Source organism: Elaeis guineensis, chromosome 1 (assembly GCF_000442705.2).
Source record: "Elaeis guineensis isolate ETL-2024a chromosome 1, EG11, whole genome shotgun sequence".
NCBI lineage: Eukaryota > Viridiplantae > Streptophyta > Magnoliopsida > Arecales > Arecaceae > Elaeis > Elaeis guineensis.
The window spans coordinates 1,155,047-1,180,360 of NC_025993.2; the positions used below are offsets into that span (position 1 = coordinate 1,155,047).

At 36.4% G+C, this 25,314-nt stretch overlaps 1 protein-coding gene across 1 annotated transcript; it reads left to right on the forward strand.

Annotated features, from left to right (window-relative positions):
• Positions 1-2,058: 2,058 nt before the first annotated feature.
• On the forward strand, positions 2,059-12,472 carry LOC105035555 (protoporphyrinogen oxidase, chloroplastic). Its single transcript, XM_010911151.4, is given in 10 exon segments — positions 2,059-2,471; positions 5,183-5,368; positions 5,460-5,544; positions 6,304-6,451; positions 6,543-6,623; positions 6,902-7,073; positions 8,235-8,394; positions 11,077-11,160; positions 11,163-11,179; positions 11,824-12,472. Coding segments are annotated over 10 exon segments (1,599 nt in total). The 5' UTR covers positions 2,059-2,105; the 3' UTR covers positions 12,124-12,472.
• Positions 12,473-25,314: the final 12,842 nt, after the last annotated feature.

Sequence of the window (25,314 nt, forward strand, 5' to 3'; positions counted from 1 at the left end):
AAATGAAGAAGAAAGAGAGTATTTTAATCACGAGACTAATAATTTCATTAGTAATTTTTTTTTAATTTTTAGATTTATTTTTAAAATTAATATTAAAAAAAATGTGACATATTATGAAATCCGCCCCATATGAATTTTGTTCCAAAAGGAGGGTGTAAGAGGTCTATTTTCTCAATAACATATTTATTTTGTCGGTATGCAATAACATATGTATCGATCTCATTATTATGTCCTTCAACATTGCTCTTGGATATGCTCATTAGACAGCTCGGGTTGGGCCTCACGTGGTCCGGTTCATTTGGTACCAGACATCAAGTCCAAGCTCAGCCCAAGAAGGTATAAATGAGTTCAGATTGAATTCAAGCGATCAAATATTATCTTGAATGGGCTACGCCTGTTGGATTGTCCCCCAATCTAATCTAACGTTCTATCAACTTTTGTTTAAATTCTAAATTTTAGTGGAAGGAATGCAATAAATTACTAATGGATCTAAGCCATTCATTGTGTGTTTGGGTGAATATAAATCATGCAAGATCAATAAAATCTCACCCCTTAACACAAGATCAATAGTCTACGGAAACCTACACAACTATTTCTTGGCAAGTAATAATCAGCGTTCGAAAAAGAAAATGAAACAAGAGGCCGAAAATGAATCCTTAATACTGCTTCAAGAAAAGTCATAAGAGATTTTTAAATAAAATAAGCCTTTTATTTTTTCTTCTTTTTTCTCATTCTCATTATTTGATAGAATCAGATAAGAATCTTCGTAACTAGCTATCTTTATAGTATGTCTCTTTAAGTAAAAGTGAATTTTTTTTTTTTTTTCCATTCACTCGATTCTTCCTTTATCTATTTTTCTGGATCTTCTATTCTTCCGAACAAAGGAAGAGTCTCTTCAACAGATCTTCTTGTTCTGTTTTCTTCTTAAGTGTGTCTAATCGGATAAAAAATATTTGTTATATATAGAAAAATTCATCAAGCCAACAAAATATTGGCTTGGCAACTTCATAATCAAAACCTCTCGCGTGAGTGGCATGAATCCTGAGGATGCTAACAACTCTGGCAAGTGAATTTTTCTTATATACATAATTAGTTGCCTGTAGTATTACCCTAATCACATAATATGGTCCTCCACCATCTAAACCATTATAATAATTAGGGATAGCATTGGGCCAAATCCAAGATGAATTTCTAACTATCCAAATTTAAATTCATATATCTAATAAATTATTTAAATCTGGCTCAAATACTATCGGGATTGAATTTTTTTTTGTCCAAACCCATCTTAATGGGATATCGGATAATTTGAATTTATTCATTCCGAACCCAATTGAGTCATATTAAATATTTTTTTTTCATTTCTGTCAACTCTAAAGCCATACTACCATTCTATAAATCATACCCATCTTAAACAAATAAAATTTAACAATACTTAGTTCTATATTCAATCAAAATAAAATTTAAACTGTCTTAATAAAATATATTTAATATAATATATATTTTTAAAATATTAAAATAATTCAGACCGATTTCGGATTGGATATAAGGTCGAATGCATAACTACCCAGTTTTGATCCAAATCCAAATTTAAGTATTCGAATTGTATCCAAATTTGGCTCAAAATCATAAACATATTGATTATCTGGCCCAATCGAATCGAATATCTATGGATTTGAATTTTATTATTATTTTTAATAATAGTAAATTGAAATAAAAGATTTTTTTTTTTTTTTTTTTGGAGAATACAAACAACAGAACGTGAAAATGCTACTTTACAAAACTTTTATATTAGATGCATTATTTACTCTTAATATTAATATTTGTATACACAAATATAGCAATACAGGAATAATATGTTTCCATGTTAATCGTGAATGGGATTGCAATCCCATTATATATTGGCTGCTGTACAAAAGGCTTGATAATTATGTTACTTATATACCCTTTTTTTTTTCCTGGCAAGAATGTAATTACCTGCACCAACACGAATTTCAAAGCACTACCCGGGCCCAAGTAACGGATCATGCGATTGCGAGAGGAGAAAATCCTGCGGCCAGGCATCAGATAACAGGCCGCTTCCCCCTGGCGTCGCTTCTCGAATCGCGATGGCAATGGCGGCTTCCACCCTCTCCACCGCCGCGGCACTCCCCTTCTCGGCCAAGCCTATCGGCGGCCGATGCCCTCGCCGTCGGATCCGGTGCTCCGTCGCCAGCGACCGCGCCGTGGCCGGCGGCGAAGCGGAGGCGGCGGTGGGGGACCGCCTGACGGCGGAGTGCGTGGTGGTGGGCGGGGGGATCAGCGGGCTGTGCACGGCGCAGGCGCTGGCGACGCGGCATGGGCGGGGGGAGGTGCTGGTGACGGAGGCGCGAGACCGGGTGGGCGGCAATATCACCACCGTCGAGCGTGACGGGTACCTCTGGGAGGAAGGCCCCAACAGCTTCCAGCCCTCCGATCCCGTCCTCTCCATGGCCGTACGTAGCTCCAATTTCTTTTCTTTCTTTCTTTCTTATTCGCTAGTCCCCGATGTTGTTAGGAACGATGCAATTGCGAGAAAAAAAGGAATCGTCTTATGATTTGAGCTAATTATAAGGTTTTTCTAGAAATATTTGAGCTAATTGCTGGAGAAAATAATTAGTGCCTCTCTCTCGAAATTGCAACAATCCTATACAACTATCCAAACTAGTCACCATACATATATGTATGTGTATTAGAGGCCTTTGACGTAGCATGAATCATTTTGCTTTGGGCAATTTGAAAAGTTAACTAAAATTTCTAGGTTAAGATTCACTGTTCAAATTTAGCATTATTTTTGAGTCTAACGAGTTCATCGGATATGATCCTTGATCGATGTTGCAATGTTCTAATCGATATGACACATGAGCTTGCATACCCTAGCATCATACTTTAGCATTATACCATCCTTGTTTGTTCTCCATTGTGAATATGCAATTTCTGATGTCATGTTTATCTTAGAAGAACAATGTGAAGGCGGCCGTCAATTCTGTGCCTATTCTTTCATGTTCCCTAATTCAGAGGAACTTTACTGATCTCAGGACAATTAGTCTTCATACCAAGTGATTGACTTTTTTTTTTTCATAATTTGTTCTTAATAGTTCGAATATCAATATTATCTTCTTCCCTTATTCATGCCCGCATCTCTATACTTCAACATATTTAGAGATAAATTAGAATTTCAAATCTCATTCGTCTCCTGCATTTTGCTGAGCATGGTATCTATATTTCATCTTTTTCATACCTGAGATGATCATGCCAAGTCTATTCAGGGATAACAATTCTTGTAATTTCAGACAATCAGGTGTTGCTGCTATAATTACCTTTTAGGCTCATAGGTAGTTTTTGGTTGCAGAATAACTTTTTGAGGGAATGAGAAATAACAATCTGGGTAATGTAGAGGGTATAGGATTTATTCCGTGAGTTAAAGAATTTATGGTGTTTGGTTGGTGGATTATTTTTATTTTTATTTTTTTTGTTGTGGTGGGGTGGGGGATGTGCTGCCATGACGTTGCAGAATAATTTGAGGGAATAAGTAGATTTTTATGTTCTATATATAGAATTGAGCCTCTACTAGCTGTTGGCAAATGACCAAGCATAGAGGCTGTACATTGTAGAAATATGAAGAGCCACCAGCACCCCACACCCCCCATCCACCCCCCAAAAGCATGAACTCCCATGTCCGATCCCCTTGGCCTATAGAGGGAGTCCATTTCCTTTTCTATGACAAAATTGCTACACGTATAAACATAGAATTATTTGGTTCCCACCTGTCAGATCAGCAGCCTTGCACAATAATCTTTTAGTAATGCATATAATGGTAAATTGATAATAAATACTACCTGCATTTGAATATGCTTAATGTCATATAAATTAGGAATGGGAATTAGAGATAGTTTAATATAGCTATATGTAAATAAATTATCAGGTGTTGCATCTATGCCAGTTATGAACCGAAAGCGTATTTCTAACAAATTATGCCATGCATACGTTGGGTACACCAGCAGGAAAACTATACCAGATTGCTATAAAAAACAGAAATGGTACACTAAATCTATTGATGCTTAAAATACAACTGAATATAAACTAATTCCGGGAAAATGTATGCCAAGAGTCTTTCTTTTCTGGGGCATATAGTAGAAGGATTTACAACATAAGTGAATCATCATGGCTGCTAACCTGATGCCAAGCATAAAGAGCTGATCATCATCAGGTATACAAAAATATCAAAAATGTGCTACTGCAATGGGCAATGGGCCAAAAACCATCAATAAGACATTCAAAATCCCATCATCAAACCCATAGACATCCAAACTTGTTCATTAAACCCACAGTCATCCGAAACTTCATGGTCGAACCCACAAATGGCAAAAACAAAATCAGGGGAGAAAGCCACAAATTCCTGAGATGAATCAGACCTATCAAGCAAACAATTTTTGGGGGAGAGCATAGCATCAAGATCAGATAAAGGGTAATGGTGTCTAAGCCTTACCGGAGACAAGTACGGTGATCACAACATTGTGGAGGGAAGTACTGAACTAGAGCATAGAGAGCCATCATGAGGAAGCACCAGAAGCCCTGAGATGGAGCTCAAGGACCTTTGCCAAGTTAGCGAGCAAGGATGGTGCTGAGTTGGGTTGATGATGCACAGTAAGCCAGTACTGAGATAGTGGAAGCCCGGAGAAGAGCCATTCTGCTATGAGGTCAACCCATACACCACACTTTTGATAGAAAAATGAACTTCTTGTAGAAACGAATATTCATCACTTAACCAGGGGCAGGTGTCACTTCAAGTGCAGGAGTGAGAAATCATAACTCTAGAAGAATTACATTTGGTGTGGAAGTCAAATTATGGAGAGGTTCAGATGTGGGTAGCACCCAAGATGGAAGATTCCAGCCAGCAAGACCATCATCAATGGGCTGGTCTTCTCTTATCATCTGCACTGTCAAATTTTGGCTCTATGTGATCTTTACATGACACTGAACTTGATTGAATCCTTTACTGAATCCTTTTTGTTGGGGATCTAGAAAAGTTGAAGCTTTGTTTAGGTGGCTGCTGACATCCTCATAATGCCTGCATAGGCTAATTATAATTTGCTAGATCCATTCTCTGCACACTGTAAAGTTTTATAAAGCTAATTGGTGCAACTTGCTCACATTGTTGTTGCAGGTGGATAGTGGTTTAAAGGATGATCTTGTGTTTGGTGATCCAAATGCTCCACGTTTTGTTTTGTGGAATGGAAATTTGAGGCCAGTACCTTCTAAGCCAACTGACTTGCCTTTCTTTGACTTGATGAGCTTTGCTGGTAAACTGAGGGCTGGACTTGGTGCTATCGGCATTCGGCCTCCTCCACCAGTTTGTCCTTCCCTTTCCTTTTTATACATGCTTTGGATTATTCATTTGTGCTAGATTGCCCCTCATTTCCAGTGTTTTACAAAGGTTTCAGGGTCATGAGGAATCGGTTGAAGACTTTGTGCGCCGTAATCTTGGAGATGAGGTTTTTGAACGCCTGATAGAGCCATTTTGTTCAGGTTCACAAAATGTGCTTATATATTTTATCAGATGCATGTACAGAATGTTTGTGTTAGAAAGTGTAAAATACTGTTTCTGTGGTATGGCAATATAGATTTCAGGAAAATGGTTAAATTAGTTAATTTACTATTGTGGGATTTCCCTAGTCATTCTTTATGCTTGTAAATTTGACATCTGCCGCTTTGAGAAATCTTCTTCCCAATGACCGTTTTGAATTATGTATTTCCTTTTATACATCTGTTCCACGTTTTCATATATGATCGCTCTTTTCTTTTCATTGCTCACCTGGTCTTGAGAATTTTATCTGCATCTGACCACAATATTAAATGTTGTGCAGAAGCTTCCAGTTCTTTAGCTGTGTGTACATGCTTCCATTGCATTTATTAGCATTTTTCCTTTAAGACCTTTATTTTTTATTTTATTTTTTTATTTTATTTTTTGTGTCTGTGAAAGAAAGAGAGAGAGAGGGAGGGAAGATCACTCAGAACTAACATTGGTGGGGTGTGATTCTGGGGCATCGCTAAGTTGATGATTGCAATGTCTGTTTTTGTTGAACACCAGACTTATAAAAAAAGGGTCTCTATAAATAGTCTGAGTTTACAAATGTCTAGGTACCAACGGCCTAATTCCCTTTTTGGTGATACCATTTCCTCCAGTCATTTGTATTATCAACTACTTAAGATTATGCAACACAGCTTTTATATTCTTGGGTGAATGCTTTCATTTTTCATTCTGGTGCAGAATAACTTCGCATGCAGGTGTATATGCTGGTGATCCTGCAAAGCTTAGTATGAAAGCAGCTTTTGGAAAGGTTTGGAGGCTAGAGCAGAATGGTGGTAGTATTATTGGTGGAACTATAAAGGCAATTCAGGAGAAGAACAAAAGTCCCAAACCACCTAGAGATCCGTAAGATATTGAATTACCAAAGTTGAATATTTTTTATATCTTAATTTGATGAGTTACTCAATGTTCTAGTCATCTGCTGGCTAATATGTAGACGCCTGCCGAAACCAAAAGGGCAGACTGTTGCATCTTTTAGTAAAGGGCTTGCCATGCTACCTAATGCCATCTTTTCTAGGTATGTCTGTTGTGCTATCCATATCTTTCTGCACTCATGTTAATTGTAATATTAATGTTACCAATGCCTAACAGAATTTAAACTTGTCCATACACCTATTTAATTAAAAATAGTGATGCTTTTTAAGTTTAGTCTTCACAAAAAGTGTATTCTTGGTCCGCAGACTAATGGGTCAAGAACTATCTTGGGTTCAAGGTCTTGCGGCATCTAACTTAACTACAGAAATTTATGTTGATGACCTCACACACAAAATCTCTTAACTTTCCTTCTATTTCCAGGTTGGGTAGCAAAGTCAAACTATCATGGAAACTTACAAGCATTGAGAAATTGGACGGCCAGGGGTATATGTTAACATATGAAACACCAGATGGATTGATTGCAGTGCAGACCAGAAGTGTTGTCCTGACGATTCCATCTTATATTGCTAGCAGTTTGTTACGGCCTATTTCTGTATGTATTCCATGTTGAATTATGTTTCAGAATCAATGTGGTTGTAAAATTGTCCCGCCACTTTTCTCATTAAGAAAATAGTTTCCTGAATAAACACATTTATACTTCGAGTAGTCATTAGTTACCTTGATAACACTTGCATCATTTTTGGAAACTCTGAAGCATGGTATCTGCTTGTCATTTATTACACAACTTGCAATAGCCATGTTGCAGGTTCATGATATATAAGAAGCAATAACATGTAGCTGATGCTTATATCTTATTGTTCTGAATCCTGTGGCAGTGTCCTCAGTTTAATATTTCATCTTTTCTTTCCTTGCAGATAAATGCCAACTAATATTTTAAAGTCCAATATTTATCTTTTTCTTTTGATCATGCAGAATCTTATTTTGACTTTTTTATTTCTGGCCAGTTAGGATCTCTGAATAGTTGACATCTGTGACCATCATCTAGATGAAAGGATTTTGTTATTAGACTTCTTGCTGCTTATTTTTGTAACTGCTAATGCCTATGTGGTGTTCAGTAGTAATTTAGAAGCAACAACCATGATATTTATATAAGCATGCTTAAACTGAACATTTAGAAACTACCATCCATAATATATTGTGGCTTTTTTCTTCCATTTTAGATGTTCTGCTGAGTGAAAAATTGCATACTGCACTCTGTAGAAAACCATTGTCTGCATGTTCACTTAATAGGTCTCTTGTCGCATCTGGTGATTTTTTTTAAGGGGTCTGCAGAGAGAAAGGATAAGTACTGCAGCTTAACATAGAGGGAGACCTTTTTAAGTAGTCATTTCAATTCTCTGAAGGGGAGTTCTTGACCTCAGTAACTTATTCATTCCCAAATGTGACTGAAATTCCTTGTCTTTATACAATACGGTGTCTCTTATGCTACCAGTTGAACATGTTACTTTATAATCGAGTATAATTGATTTTGGCTGCTAAACTGTAGAACTTGTATCATGCATGAATAAGTTACGGCAATCACTTCAGATGTATCCTAGCTGGAGTCATACAGAGGGCTATAACTTACTTAAGTTCAGATGCATCCTAGCTGAAGTCAAACAGAGGGCTATGACTTAAGTTTTCACCAATTACTGCTTGAAAGCTCACTGTTAGCAAAAAAACTTTTGAATTTTATTCTTGTGATTCCTGCCAGAGTGATGCTGCAGATTCTCTGTCAAAGTTTTATTACCCTCCAGTTGCAGCAGTTTCTATTTCATACTCAAAGGAAGCAATTCGTAAAGAATGCTTGATAGATGGTGAGCTTAAGGGGTTTGGCCAGTTACATCCACGCAGTCAAGGATTGGAGACATTAGGTACAATTCCTCTATGTTACTTGTACCACCAGTGATGCATTTATATCTTAATGCTTCTTAAATTTTCTAGTAAATATGTCCGTTTTATCTGCTATAGCCAATTAGCCATAGTTATATCAGTCGTTCCTGTTCATATATTCAAGTTCAAAAATTTTGCTGCAGATTTGTCTCTATAATGATTTGTACTACAATCTAGGCATTCTCTCTCTCTCTTTTTTTTTTTTTCTAAATCTTTTTGAATTCATAAAGTGTATCTGCTTTATTTACTTATGTGCAATCAGATCCACTGGAAGGTGATAAAGTTTAAATGTTTTTCTGTTTATGACTGTGGAAAGCATGTAATATAGTCCCAAGAAAAGGAAATTTCAGTCATTTAGGAACGTTTGCCATATTGTTATACCAAGATCATTGAGACTTCCATATAGAAGCAATGTCAAGCTTTTGAAGCAATTATTTTATGGAAATAAATTGATAGCTATGGTGGATGGGTCTTAGGTAGTTTTAGGTCCTTTTACTTTAAATTGGCAGATGATGCTTTTCTTTATACTTTAAATTGGGGAACATCACTAGTCTTCTGGTCCTTATATTTTCAATTTTTTTGGAAAACTTTCAGATGGATTTCAATCTCAGATAAATCATTAGTAGAAAAAACTTTCAACCTATGTAATGAACCTGTTTTGGGAACTCCCTAGAAATTCGAACCTACATCTGCTCCTTAAGTGCTTCCTTACATTGAAAGTTTTTAAAATGTCCGCTTCCCCTATTTTCTTTGGTTCTGGCACCTAAAAATAAGTCTTTAGATAACAAGATTGGCGCCCTTCATTCTGCTAACATCTACCACTTTCTACCCCAAGTCAAACTTCCCAAGCATTAGAATATTATTGCACAAACAGGGAAGACAGGCATCCAAAAAGATCCTATGTGTTTATGCTTATTTACTTGGAATTTGCAATCTTTAGATCTATCTGCTTAGGAATTCTATCTTTTTCAAGTATAATATAGAACTGAAATTCATCTTTCAAGTTTTGTCTTTAAGACGCACTATATCCTTGTTAAAAAAAAATTACTTCCATTCCAGAAATTTATCACCAGGACTTTATTATCTCTAGAAACTGCTTATAGCTGTGGCCATTGCGTTGTTTAGTTTGGCTATTTTGCACTCATATCAGTCTTATTTTCCCCTTGTATCCTGCTAGTATTGCAGTATATCAGATATTTATGGCAAGGATTAACTGCTTGACATTGGTTTTGGTTTCTGGGAAGTCGATTTAGTTTTGATTTTAACAGCTTCAATGGTTCCAATTCAGGTTCCGAAGTTTTGGTTAAGAAAGCTAAAAATAATTCTTAAAAATTCAAAAATTAATGAAATAAAACCAGAAAATTTGTAAACATCACGTTAATGTATATTATGTTTGTCTCCCAATTTTAAAATGTATTGTATTAATTGTTTCAGGCTGAAATTATTAATCAAATATGAATAATAAAGAATAAAAATATCAGAATGCATTTACCATGTCATTTTTTGGTGTGTATCATTCAATTGTTTGTTTATAATCATACATATGACGAAATAAATGTCAATAAAATAGCACAAGGCTACGAGGTCTCAACTTGAGATATTTTAAGTTTACAAGAAGCAAGAAATATGTTCAATAAACTCATATTTTCATTAAAATAAGTAAAAATTCAAAAAAAAACTTGATGATCGATTCCCAGAATTTGTACATGAAAACATTGATGTGCTAAATTTGTAGAGATGGTTTGAGAAATATAGTTCAAGGTTAAAACTCTTTTGGGTTTTGAAACTTGGAATCCTATAGTGGATAATTGAGCTCATATCACAAATTTGGGCTTAAATTTTTGTAAATTCAGTATTCAGGAGCCCAATCTAATCCACAAACCCACCTATTTCCTTTTAAAAAAAGTCTCTCAGAAATGCTCAAAAAAAATCTTAAAAACCTTGTATAAATACCTTTCTCATAATCTCTTGCAACAAAGCATCTAAATGCTTGGTATCGTTAATTGGTAAAATTTTGAGTAAAATATGTTTGGAAAAAAAAAAAAAAAAGAGTATAGTTTTGGCTTGCTTCCAAGCAAGACCAAATTGTTCGACCTCTGATTTTTGGACTTTCTGCTGAAACTTAAAACCGTGATTTATGTTATGCTAGTGGAGATTCTATCGATGTTCATAATGCTTGTGACCTCCTAGGCATCACTCAATATTCTAAATGCTGTTGGTCAAGAACTATATATCGTTGGGCGCATGAGTTTCCCAAATTCTAGAATGGAGAATTCCATATTTTTAGGAAAAATGATTTGAGACTTACAGATGTATGAACAATAGCTGCTTAAAATTGCAGACTTACTGTGCAAGAGTTAATCAAGTTCTTTAAATAGTCCAACTAGAATTTGTACTTGGATTAGGTGGCAAAAAATTATTTCTTCTCTTGTCTATCTTTGCTTTCATCATTTCATATATCTGAAGCATACATGCTGCACAATCTGCATGAAGGCTTAGGTTTAAACTGGCAACCTCATTGTGTTATGTTTCTACATTTTTCCTTTAATCAAGACTAGGACAGGATACCACTTGTTCTTTTTTCCTTTTCCTTGTACTTAAATGCACTGTCATTGCTTCGAGACTTCTGAGATATGATATTACATCCTCGTGTTGCCATACAGGAACAATCTATAGTTCATCACTCTTTCCCAATCGAGCTCCCCCTGGAAGAGTATTGCTTCTGAACTACATTGGAGGTGCTACTAATATGGAATCATTTCCAAGGTAATCCGTCCATCTAGCTGTGTCATTTTCAAGTTATATTAAGATGTCCTTAACTGCGTTGATCATCCATTGCAGATGCAAAATCTAATTTATAGAAGATATAAGTTACTAGGTTGATGACGTTCTTAAGCACAAAAATCCTTGAATGGATTTTCCATGGATAGAAATATTTGTAGCGGACATGGCTATCTAGTCTAAGATGTCTGACTGCACATTTTCTTACTGCTATTTTTGCATACTTACACAAGGTGCACAAATTTCTCATACTGAAAACTTTCCACATACACCTCATATGGTTATATTCCTCTAGTTCTCTTCATACGCTATTTTCATACATCTATATGTTGTTGGATATTGCTTGTTACTTCTGCCTCCAAGGAACTTTATTTTCTATATTTTCAACAAAAAAATATTTCTCACATTATCACCGTTTTATATGAGAGCAAGTGATCCTGTATCTGAATGGTGAAGTATGACTGGCTGTTCCATCTTTTTTCAGGATTTGTCCTCTTTGTTCTCATGTTTGTATTCGTTAATTTTGTGCGCACATGCACACACACGCATCACACACACACATCACACACACACAAAAAAAAAAAAGGCAAATTGACATCCTTGCTAATTTTCATATTTCATGCTTGAAGACTGAGAGTGAACTGGTGGAAGCAGTTGACCGTGACCTTAGAAAAATTCTGATAAATCCAAGTGCTGAGGAACCCCAGGTTCTTGGTGTGAGAGTTTGGCCACAGGCCATACCTCAATTCTTGGTCGGTCATCTCGACCATCTTGAAGCTGCAAAGAATGCCCTCCACAAAGATGGTTATGAGGGATTTTTTCTTGGAGGCAACTATGTGGCAGGTGTTGCCTTGGGCCGATGTGTAGAGGGTGCATATGAGAGTGCCTCTCAAGTATCGGAGTTTTTAGCCACGCGTGCATTCAAGTGACCAACGATACAGACTACAGAGTCGACATTTCGAAGTCAGTTGTGGCAGCAGCCCTCGAGAAAACATTCTCTTTTAGTTTTTTCGTTTTACTTCTGTTTTTTGTCATAAGATTTCTATGGTCAACTTATGAGACTCAGGATTGCTGTTCTGTATTCTTTTTAGTTTTGCTTTCTTCTCTCTCTCTTTTTCTTATTTATTTTTCTTTTTTGAGAAGACTCTGTAGTTCGACTTGAATTCCAAAATAATAGGTGGAACTTTCGTACAAGTTCCTCTTGAGGGTTTATTTTGTATTTGTAATTCTTATCTTAACTTCAACATCGTATGCGCATGAAAGACCAATTTCACCGAGCACCCCTTGATAGTCATTTTAGCTTTTCTTTATTTTCCTTGTCACCATCAATGTTCTTTTGGCATAAATGATGCCTGAATATTTGCCTACCAAAAAGAGTGGATACTCTTTGTGAACCGCGGCAAATTGAATAGATTCCTCTTTTTTTTCAATTTCAAAGATAGTGGATGAAAATAGATAATCCATCTGAGAACGTTGTTCTAATGCATGGCAGAAATTTATTCGCGGTGCACAATTGAAATTAATTTTGCTAATATATCAAGCAATGATATGGACCATGTTAAGCCTAAGCTAAGGTATGAGTTGTGGGTAAGAAGAGGGTTTTGGATTTGGATCGCAGGCCGAGTAAAACAAGGACTGATGAATAAGAATTATTGAAGATAAAGTAGAATACTTTTAAGAAGTCTCTAAAGGAGCACATGTTATGCATTAGAGTGTGAGCTAGGTAGAAGAGTCATCAAGTTCAAGGTTAGATCTATTAAATTTATTAGACCAACCGTCACTTTTTGAAAATTTGCAAGGTGCAGGCATGGATTCAGTTACGAGAAAGTTGCTGAAATTTGTGGTCCTTTCGCTCCTGAATTGAGACCTGATAGCTGGAAGTATGAGAAAGTTGTAATCCACCTGGGGTAGGTGCTTACGCTGCTGGTTCAGATGTTAAGCTTTCTCATCTGTCGTATGCTAGGTTGTGACCCACCCACATGGTGGAGTCCGACTTTTTGCTGACCAGGAGCTCAAGCTTGGCTTGAAACTCTATTCGACCGGTCAGGCTGAGCTCATCACGAGCCAGGAAGGCTGAGCTAAATCACCATCACAACTGTCAGGAAACAAGAAGAGGAGGGGTAGAAGAATTACTTGCAAGTTTCATCTTGAAGGTGCTTGAAGGATCGAGGTAGGGAAGAGCAATCCAAAAGTTAAACGTTTGACTTTTGAGAGAAGAATGGTCGGTGGGGGGGCAAAATGCGAGAAATGGGGGATTTGGGGGCACCAAGAGAGAACCACGGCAGCATCTAAGCCCTAGTCTCCACACAATACAAGCTGTTGGATCGAGATCTAATGATCTATATATATATATATATATATATATATATATATATATATATATATATATATATATAGTGTATGATCATATTTTTAAAGATGCATCATACAAAAATCAAATTTAGAACCAGACAAGTAGAGGAGTGTAATCACTAGTGCAAGCCACGGTTCCCACATGTAATGTGCAATAAGAGAAACTGTCAAACAAAATAAAAAGTTTAACTATGAAAATAATAGATCTCCACTGAAAATTTTGAATCTCATGATGATCTTTTTTTCTCCAGCAAATTTTTATTATTATCTGAAGTAGTCTTTGTTTTTTTTGTAAAGAAAATGGTCTTTGTTGTTTTTAAAAAAATATTTAATCTTGCATATGCTTGAGTTTGTCCGATCAAAGTTATCAATTCCATCGAAACATAAAATAGATTTTATAAAAAAATCAATCTTTATTGAGGCAGATACTATTTCAAGATATATATATTTTTTTTGTGGTGAAAATAGATAATTCATACAAATCTTGTATAAGCACATACAATAAATCAAAAAATAAAATATTTTTGAAAATTTCTAGAACAGTCGTCACATCAGTCCATAGGACGACATCCAAATGTTGCACCGTGAAGGAAGCAATCCAATCCATTGCCATTGCTCACCTCATGGTAGACATATTGGATGGCTAGTGAGGCACAACCCCTCAAAATCATCTGAATATCACATAGCAATGGATGGCTGTGAGTCGCCTCCACCTAATCCTGGATCCACCTTATGACTGTGATTAAGTCTCCCCTCAACAATCAATCGATTAGCTCGAAGGACTCACCATCCATAAATGATGCTTGCCCACCCTCAGCTCGGCTTCAGAAACCAAGGTGTCAAAAAAATGGTTCCCTGCTGCCACCACAAAGCCCACATTTAGGCCACGGATCATAAAACCAGCACTATTGCTACCACCAGTTAAGTTAACGTTGAAGTTGACTATAAGAAAGGTCAAAGATGGGACCTCCCAAGTGATGAAGATCATGTGGCTCATTCCATGAGTAGGAGGGAGTCCGAGATGTCCTGATTTGTCAAAGTCACTTTGTCGGAGAAGAGACTGATGATCTCTACAACCTAAATCAAAATTCTCTCCAAGATGAATCTAGCTAATTGTCTTCTACCCTCAAACACCTAGCAATTCCTAGTTAGCTAGATTCAAAAAGCCATGTACGCTGCTATGATGCCCCAAGATGTGAAGGAATCACCACATATACTCCTCTGTAGTAGCTAAAGGAGAGCATGAACTAATGCATACCCCTGAGTAAACATAATGAGGCTCCACACCGGCATAGCCCTCGGTTATTAGAACAACATGTGCATGACTGTCTCTGTGTCACCCTTGCAGCATAGGCATGTTAGAGGAATATTCATCTTTCACTCCCTCAATACTCCGGTAGCATGTCACATTCCAAAGGAAGAGGCTAACACTCGGATGTACTAGAAGTCTCCAAATCTAATATGCCTCCAGTCTCTTAGGTAGCTTCCTTTTATATAGCTCATATAAATCCTTGAACGGTGCCTTGGAACTATAGGTAGATCTCCAAACTCTCACATCCTAATACTCTTAGATCAGAATCGATAGATTTAGAATCCGCTCTACCAACTAAGCTCTAAACAAATGGTTCACTAAGTCAGTGTTCTACCTCTCTTCCCTAGGGTAAAGAAAATCATTGACTTGACCACCCATCATCTCCTCTATACAGATCAAGATCGGCCTTTGAACAAGCAAGAGGTCAATTAACCATGCATCTGATAAAACATCCACTATTCACCTATCACCAATCAGCCACCTAGTATAAGAAAAAACCTCTAGTACATGAGCACATATGTCCTGCTACAGAAAAGAGCTACTTTTGGGGGCACGATATCAGCTCCAATGGTCTAATACCCATACTTACACTACAACAAATTTAATTTTTTGTGATAAAATTTTTTCATCGCTAAAAATCATATTTTCGTCGCTAATAGTATTTGCGACGAAATTTATCGTCGCTAAAAATTTGTAGAGAAAGTCTCATAGCAAAAGACCTTAGCGACGAAACGATTTTATTTCATCGCAAAAAATAGTAAACCTAGACGACGAAGTATTCACTGTATTAGCGATGAAAAAATTTTATCGCAAGAGCTTAAATTTTCGTCGCTAAAATTACAACGAAAAATAATTTCATCGTAAAAAATAATTTTTTATTTTTTAATTTTTTTATCTTAATGATGAAAATTGAATTTCATCACAAATATTAGCGACGAAAATAATTTTGTCGCTAAATATAGTGATTAAAAAAAAATATCCTCTTATTTTTTAGACGAAACTTTTCTTTCGTCGTAATTTTTATGATAAAAAATAAATTCATCGTAAAACATGGCGATGAAATTCGTCGCAAAAATAATTTATCATAAAAATTTCATCACGATAATTATGATGAAATAAAATATTCGTTGCTATAATTGCGATGAAATTAAAATTTCATCGCGATAATGGCAAAGAAATAAAAATTTCATCACAATAATTACGACAAAATAAAAATTTTATCGCAAAAAATTAAAATTTTTAGCGACGAAACTATTTTTTTATCGCAAAATTAGTAATGAAATAAAAAATTTCATCGCAATGTATAATAAAAATTTTATTTTTTTGGGTTCACAATTTTTTTTTTACAACGAAATTAATATTTCATCGCTAAATTAAATTTTAGATAAAAAATTTAATTTTTATTTTTTTATCAAAAAAAATCTGCTCAAATACAAATTCTCAGATCAAACATATTTTACATAACAATATATTAACACAATAGAAATATTCTAATTCAAAATATCAATTTTAAGTAACAAAAAGTTTCATAACCATCGTTGTCATATGCAAAAATATAAGTCCATACACCATTTTAAATTTAAAAAAACTACAAACTAGGTAAGATCTGACTTGTTGGCCCCATTCCCTTCTTCAGGCATCGATCCCTAACCCGATATGTGTCGCGATGGTGGTGCAAAGGCGGCATCATGTGACTCTAGAGGTGCTAACTCAGAAGTATCAATACCGAGCCGTTCCGCCATCGCAGCTACTATCCTCTCGAGCATTTGACTACGATTCATCCAGTAATTAATCTGATCTTGCATCATGCTCATGGATATCCTAACTATCTCTGGCACCGATGCATCATCAGACCGACCGGATGACGAACTGCATGATTTTTTGGACCGCATGCTATGATCAGATCCTAGCTGCCACCTAAGGATGGTATCCAAAATCGTATCATTTGTCATCAAACAAACCTGCTGCGATCCAGTATCACCGTCAGATCCAACCTCCCTTATCGCCTACTCTCTCAATTGTAACATTTTTTTCTTCACAATAAATCAAATAAAATCATAAATTTTTTTCAAACTCTTTAAAAGTATTCAAAATGTAGAGTAATGATACTTACATGATGCTGCCTCGCCTCCTTGATCACGAACTCGTCACTCTTATTTTGATAGAATTTAGCATAGGCGTCGACTCTGGATAGTCCCTATTCAAAAAAAAAAAAATCAAAATAATATAAATATTTAATAAGAAGTTACAAAGTATGATTGTAAATATAGTTACATACCATCCTCTTCATTCCCTATGCAAAAGAGACACTTCTTTGCGTGTGAATAGAATCAATCTTACTCCTATTCACCTTATTCGCCTCCGATCGTTACTACAAAATACATACAATTATAACCAATAAAGGACATAACAAAATTAAAATAACTTGAAACACTAGACATACCTGAAATGCCTCACTTCCAAAATGCTCACATAACCACCGTCAATCGTCACTAGACCTAGCCCAATTTCTGTATGGCTGGGTCACAGGATCAATCCCCTTCGCCTACAGCTCATTGCAGTATTTATGAAGCCTACATCGTCGATCTCTATATCTATTTGCAGTCATTTTGAGAATACATGCCATCACTTTTTCATCGGTGCAATCTTCGAAGTCAATATTATCTTACACAGTCATCATACCAAAAAGCAAATACATGAAATTATTCATATAATAAAAAATTTATTTATATAACCAAAAATAATATGGATCATGTAATGATATGCAAGACATCCAAATTTAATTCTTACCTTGATGTGAGAGACTAGAGCATCACGGTATCGAGAAGCTACATGCTTGAAACTTTCAGCAGTCCATAGAAAATGATTCCACATATACAAACTGATCTCATTTGCGACGATACTAGCCTCTGTGCCAACTGGATGATCTCAAAATATCTGTACCTTCGGCTTTTCATTGTGCGTATGCACATATTTTTTCAAAACAAAACCCCTACGAGGACCACGCACTGCACGTCGATGCTGTGTTCCTGCATGTAAAAATTGATGAAATGAACATATATCATGTATCACTAAATGCATATAACAAAAAAAAAATATGGTTTATAAATTGATAGAGATATACCTGTAAGGAGATGATGCTGCGGTGCCATGACCTCCGACTGGGCAAGCTCTAGTTGAGTACTAGTCTGCTCTGTGGACTCAGACAACTGAGTCTCATCTAAATCCTTTGACTCATCATGCAAAATGCTAAAGTGAAGATGTGTATCATCAAGCGGAGCCTGCTGCCTACCCCGTGAACGTCTACGTCCAGGACCAGTCATGATGCTACAATGATTAAAATAATTTAAATCAGCACGTAATAAAAAAAACTCAAGTATTACATGATGTAACAAAAAAAAATAAATTGAATTACTTATTCATATAATATTATTATTCTCAGATTCTGAACTCGTATCTATATAGTCATTTTCGACGGGAGTCATAGAAGACTTCGACCTTGAAGTGCTATCATCATCATCGTTAATGAAGTCATTATTGGATCGTGCTCGTGTCCGTGCCCTTATCGACGATCCAACAATAGAAACATCCTCAGGTTCATAGTCGTCTCTTTGTAATTATCCTATGTCAATCGTATCATCCGGCACTAATATGTTATCTGGTGCTTGCATTTGATATGCTTTATTTTCAATAATTGTACGGACTTCATTCTCTAGATCTTTATCGTTCGGACATGTGAAAAGTGCGGGATCAAACAAATGCCTATGCTGAGCCCTTATTGCAACTCGCCAAGGCTCTTTCATTTTGTTATCATTAATATACCACACTAGTCTCGCTTGCTTTGCAAAAATATAAGGATCACTTTCGTACCATACATGATTAGTGTGGACATTGATGAGTTGAGGATCTATAACAATTGGTCTGTGTCGTCCTAAGTCATATCATCGATACTTGAATAACACAATCCGTCGAAGACCACTATATCTCAACTCTATAACCTCATGCAGAACACCAAAAAAATCTATTATTTCACCCTTGTGCTTGCCCTCCACGCTTATTCCACAATTCTGTGTGGTTCGATCGCGATCGTAATTTTTTGTTAAGAACCGCACACCATTGACTATGCATGCTAAATATACTGATACACGTCTGTCAGATTTTGTGCAAGTGCAGCTAAGTTATTATTGATACAGTTAGGATTATCTATACGTAGTTGAGCTATCTACAATTAAAAGAACAATAAGCAGGTTAAATTTAACAAAATAAATACTATATAAACAAACTTTTAATCATGGATGAACATTAACATAACTTATCCGTTCGTCAAACTATGATGCGAATTGATTCCTATGTCGTGTCGTTGCTAATGTAGGATTGATTCTTCTGAGCTCATTTTCGTGCTCACTGAAGCGATACAATAATACCATGTATATTTTAATTTAGAGTCCACATACATTCATTGATATATCAATAAATAAAAATTAAATATATATACTCACATCATGTACGCTTCTATCTCCTCGTAATTGTTTAACACATACCAACGCATGTCATCTATTTCTTGTGGTGTCAATATTCGAAAATCTTTTTTACCATATGGTCGGGCAACATTGGAGAACACGGACAATCCATCGGTTAGAATCTCGTCAACATCGATATTCCATTGTGGCCTTGTAAATTTGGTCTCCACTCTCCGAAGGTACATAGAGCAGAATGTCAGACATTCATTCATAACATGTGCCTCTGCTATTGAACCTTCAGGCCGTGCTTTGTTAGTGATGGCACTCTTGTATTCTCGCATCTCCATATTCAATAAATTATCAATTGATATCACATATAATAAGAATATAATAATGAATAATAAATATTACAATATCATGCAATTACCTTTCAATTGGGTACATCCATCTTGTATGTACTGGCCTACCCAATCTAGCCTCATGTGGAAGATGAACAGAAAGATGCACCATGATATCAAAGAAGGCGGGAGGGAATATCATCTCGAGCTTACAGAGAGTAATGATAATCTTCTTCTCTAATACGTCGATCTGACTTCGTCTCAATGTCTTCGCACATAAGTCCCGAAAATAAGTTTTCAGATCAAGTAATGCATCACACACATTATCCGGCAACAATCCACTCAAACCAACTGGGAGCACATGTTGTAAAAGACATGACAATCATGACTTTTCATCCCGACGATCTTTCCATCTTTTGACTTGATGCACCGTTTCAAGTTTGAGGCGTATCCATCAGGAAACCTCACTGATCTCAAATATGAAAGAAATTGATTTCTTTCTCTTCGATTCAGTATATAACATGCCAATGGCTTCACCAGCCTATCCCCCCGTCGAATCAAATGTAATTCCTTTCTAATCCGCATATCCTCTAAGTCAAGATGATCCTTCACGGTATCCTTCGTTCTTCCTTCGATATTGAGAATGGTATAAAATACATTATCAAATATATTCTTTTCAATATGCATGACGTCAAGATTATGTCGAAGAAGAAGTATTTTCCAATATGGAAGATCAAACAACTTGCTCCTTTTTCTTCAATTTTCGATACTTGTTTGCACCCCTACTTGGCTGGCCAAACCCTTACCAAATATGATATCCTGTAGGTTGGGTAACTGATTTAAAATATTATCCGTAGATCAGAATCTTGACTGCACACATCATTCATGCTTGCCGTTGAACTTAAGACTTCTCCTCCATCTATGATCATTTGGCAAGAAACGTCGATGGCCGGTAAAACAAATCTTTTCACAATACGGTCCGATGTAATATCATCATTACAAGTTGGGCATGCTTTATACCCTTTCATGCACCATCCAGAAATATCGCCATATGCAGAAAAATCGTTAACTGTCCAAAGCAGTGCTGCATGCATGCGAAGATGCCTCCTGCAACATGATCATACGTTTTGCATCATTCTTCCCACAAATATTGTAACTCTTCGATCAACGGCTCTAAAAATATGTCTATGTCTCTTCCAGGGGCATGGGGACCCGGGATCAACAAGGCCAGTAGATTAAAAGGTGATTTCATGCACTTCTATGGTGGTAAATTATAAAGAAATACCATAACAGGCCACATACTATAAGTAGTATTAAGATTACCATATGGATTAAATCCGTCTGTTGCCAACCCTAGCCTGACATTTCGTGAATCAGCTGCAAACCATAGATGTTCACGATCAAAATGTTTCCACGCATCTCCATCTGATGGATGTCTCATGACATCGTCGTCGATATTATTTTTCTCCTTATGCCATCGTATGTCACAAGCAGTATGCCTCGACATGAACAATTGATGCAATCATGGTGTAATTGGAAAGTACCGTAAAATCTTGCATGGTATTTTCTTTTTCTTCTTATCCTTATCACGACTTTCTTTCCATCTGCTTGAATGACAAATCGGACATGCTTGTAGATCTTTTTTTTCCTTCCAAAATAGAACACAATCATTCGGACATGCATATATCTTTTCATAGCATAGGCCCAAGTCATCGACTCCCAAACCGAGTCATTTCAATAATTTTTTGGCTTCATAATGACTTGACGGAAGTAACTCTCCCTCTGGTAGTAAGTCCTTCAAAAATTTGAGCAACCAATTAAACGAGTTGTTTGACCACTTACCAAGTATCTTCATGTGTAATAACTTTATTACGGCAGACAACAGAGAGTACTTCTTACAACTAAGATAAACATCACTTTGTGCATCTCTTAATAGATGCTCGAATCTATCATTTATAGATATGTTACTGTCCTCTTCAGCTTCTTGTCTTAGAATGGGATGCTTATGTTCTGCTCTCGCTTCTACATTTACTTCAAATAATTTCGGATGGAGATCCTCTAAAATTTCTCTATCTTCTGCATCGAGTATTTGTCTTTCACGACTGCATGATCCACCGACTGACGATGGATTTATGGGACTCCTGGACAACATGCTCGAGCTAGTCGGTAAATCTTCACCATGACAAGTCCATCTCTTGTAAGTCACATCTATACCATGTTCGTATAAATGATTCTGAATGTCCGATAAGGTACACCAAAATAAATTCCTACATCGATGACATGGACAACGAGCTTTTCCATCTTCTTTAGTATGATTGGATGCTACATTCATAAAAGACGTCACACCCGTAATTTACTCGGGACAGAACTTATCACGCAATGACATCCAACCACGATCTATACCTACATATTTATGATGCAAACTATACAATCAATTTTATGTAATAATAGTTGACTAACGTCTTATATCTCCTACCTATAGGGTGATGGTCCTATTCCATTCAAGAATGTAAAAATTTAATATTGCAATACATGTCTTCTATACTAAAAAAATTTTGGCAGCATTTCAATGCAGTTCTCCAGATACACAAGCATTAAAGTTGTGCTATGTATCCAGAGAATATGATCGAAAATACTGACAAAACTCTGCGATGTAGAAGCACATGTGTTGCAATATTAAATTTATTCACGTGTCCAAACTGTCCATGAGGACAATTCTAGAATAGTGTGTAAAGCATCCATATTTTTTTCATAAAAAAAATATATTTGTTTATGCATGCTATCCTTGAACAAAAATTCTAAGACTTATAAATTTGTTATGCTACAATTAATATATTATTATTATAATTATTTTTATTTTTAAAATATTTTTAAATAATGATTAAAATTAATTATATCAAACAAATAATTATATCTAACATTATATCTAATTACTAAAATAATAAATAATTACTTCTAATGGCTAAAATTAATTGAAAAAAAGAATAAAAATTAAAAAAATATAAATTAAAAAAATTGTTCTCACCTTCAACTCTTCCGTGAATCCGACAGCTATGCAGTGATGGTGACGGCAACCGGCGATGGTGGTGGTGGTCCGATGGCAGCACCCCTACGAAACCAAACAAGCCAGGTAAGGGAGAGTGATAGAGAAAGTAAGGGAGGGAGACTGAGAAAGTAAATGAGGGAGGGAGACAGGGTAGGGAGGGGTCGATCGGCGGCAACGACAGCCTTGCAGACTAGGTAGAATGCACGGCAGGCGGTGGCGGGGGATGGGAGGCCGAAGCGGCGGGCGATGCCGTGGAAGGGGGCAGCGTGGGCGAGACGGAAGAGGGGTAGAAGAGGAGGAAGAAGATGAAGGAGAGGGCTCTAGGCTTAGGGTTTCGAGGGATTGGAGGGAACTGGAGGGAAGGAGGGAGAGGAGGCGAGAGAGGGAGAAGGAGGTGGAGAAGAGGGAGGATTCGAGGGACAGGGTTTGGGAGGGGAGAAGGAGGAGGTCGGAGTCGGAGAGGAAGTGGAGGGAGAGGGAGATGGCGGAGGCGAGGAGGGAGAGGACAGCGTGAGGTCCTCTGCGGTGAAGGGGGGACTGGGAGAGGGCCTACCCGTCTTCCCGGAGGTGGTGGCGGCGGAGGAGTGATGCTTTTCACCGCCCATGGGGGAGGGAGGCCTCGACCGATGATGGTGGCGGGGAGGGAGGACTCGACCGGTGGTGACACAGTAGAGACCGAGAGGGAGAGAAAGAAATAGGATGGTGTGCGGAGGAGAGGGTGCGAGGCGGGAGGGAGACAGTGCGCTGGGGGGTGGGCTTAATCGACGACGGGGGGCGGTCTCGAGCGACGACGGTGGTGGGGAGGGAGGGCTCGACGGTGGCGGGGAGGGAGAGAGAGAGGATGGTGGTGGGGAGGGAGAGCACTTACCGAGAAAGATGATCGATGACCGAGGAGGGAGGACTGTCGCTGGAGATTGGGGAGGGAGAAAGATCTTTGACGACCGCGGCGGCGTGGGCAAAGGAAAGAACAAGAGGTTTATTTTGAATTGGGGTAAATTTTTGCCTTATTTCAAAGTATTTTTTTTTAATTAAAAAATATTTAGTGATGAAATCAATTCATTGCGAAAAGTAAATATTTTATCATAAAAAAATATATTTTTTGCAATAAAATTTTTTTCATCCCAAATGATTAATTTTTTGCAACAAAAATTTAAGTTCATTCAAATATAAAAAAATTATCGTAAAAATCAAATTTTTTACAACGAAATAAATATTCATTGCACAAAATCAAAATTTTCACAATGCAATTATTTTCGTCGCAAAAAAAAATTTAGCAACAAAAAATTTTTTCGTCGCTAAAAAAAAAATTTTTTTGTGATGAAAAAAAGTTTCGTCGCTAAAGATCGATTTCTAGCAACGAAAATTAAAATTTCATCACAAAATATTCAAATTTTTTTAATAAAATAAAATTTAACGATGAAATAGTTTCGTCACTAAATATAAATAAAATTGATCGAAAAAGTTCTTATTTTTTGCAATGAAATATCAATTTTGTCGCAAACAATGTAATTTTGTTTGCGATAAAATTTTTTTTCAATGCAGAAAAATATTTTTTTGCTACGAAAAAAATTTTTCATCGTAAAAAAAATTATTTTTTACAACGAAAAAAAATTTTATCGCTAAATATCAACTTCTAGCAACAAAAACAAAATTTTCGTTGCAAAAGATATAACTTTTTGCAACGAATTTTTTTTCGTCGCAAATACCTGATTTTTGAGGACGAAATTTAAATTTCGTTGCAAAAGCTTAATTATTTGTGACGAAATAAATTTCGTCGCTAAAATTTCGTCGTTAAAAGTCAAATTTCTTATAGTGATTAGCTCTCATTATTGGGCTTCAAAGACTCCTTAGCTCCAACAAAAAATGACTAGCTATCAATACCTCACACATGGCCACCAAGAACTAGATACCCAACCCATCGCCACCATCGGCTAGTAGAGAACATCCTAGGCAATAAGCTGGACTTCCCCTCTACTCTTGTGCAAGCTCCACAAGAACCCCCAAAGAAACTGCTCTAGCTTCAACAATGAGGCCCTTTGTAGAATGGTGCTGGACATAAGGTAGATTAGTCACGCCCCGATCCGAGATTGTGAATCGAGAGTCATGACAACCGCCGCATACTCATAGAAAACTCTTCCCATAAGCATGCAAGGCATCTTATCATATTATCTTAAAACAACAGTAGAATAATTAGTCAATAATTTGAATCCAAAATATAATGACCTAAATTTTTTCTTTAATGTCTCAATAAATTCAATAATGACACATAGGCTTTACATCAAATTCATTAAGCCTTTCAACCTAAAATAAAAGTATGAAGATTCTGCTTCTGATCACTCTTCCATTCACATCTCGTATCATTTTAATTCCTCAATATCTGTAAAAACAGTAAAATAGAAGGTAATGAGCTAGACAGCCCAGTAAGCAATGATCACTTCTCAACAGATTTCATCAGGCATTTAAGTAAATAATCATTTATAGAAAATAAATATATAGAGTTTATCAATTCGAAATCAATTTCAATTATGCAACATAATTCATGCCAATTTCATTTCTTTTTCGAAAATTCAATTTCTTTCGAGATTTCAATTTCTTTCGTTCTTAAATTTTTT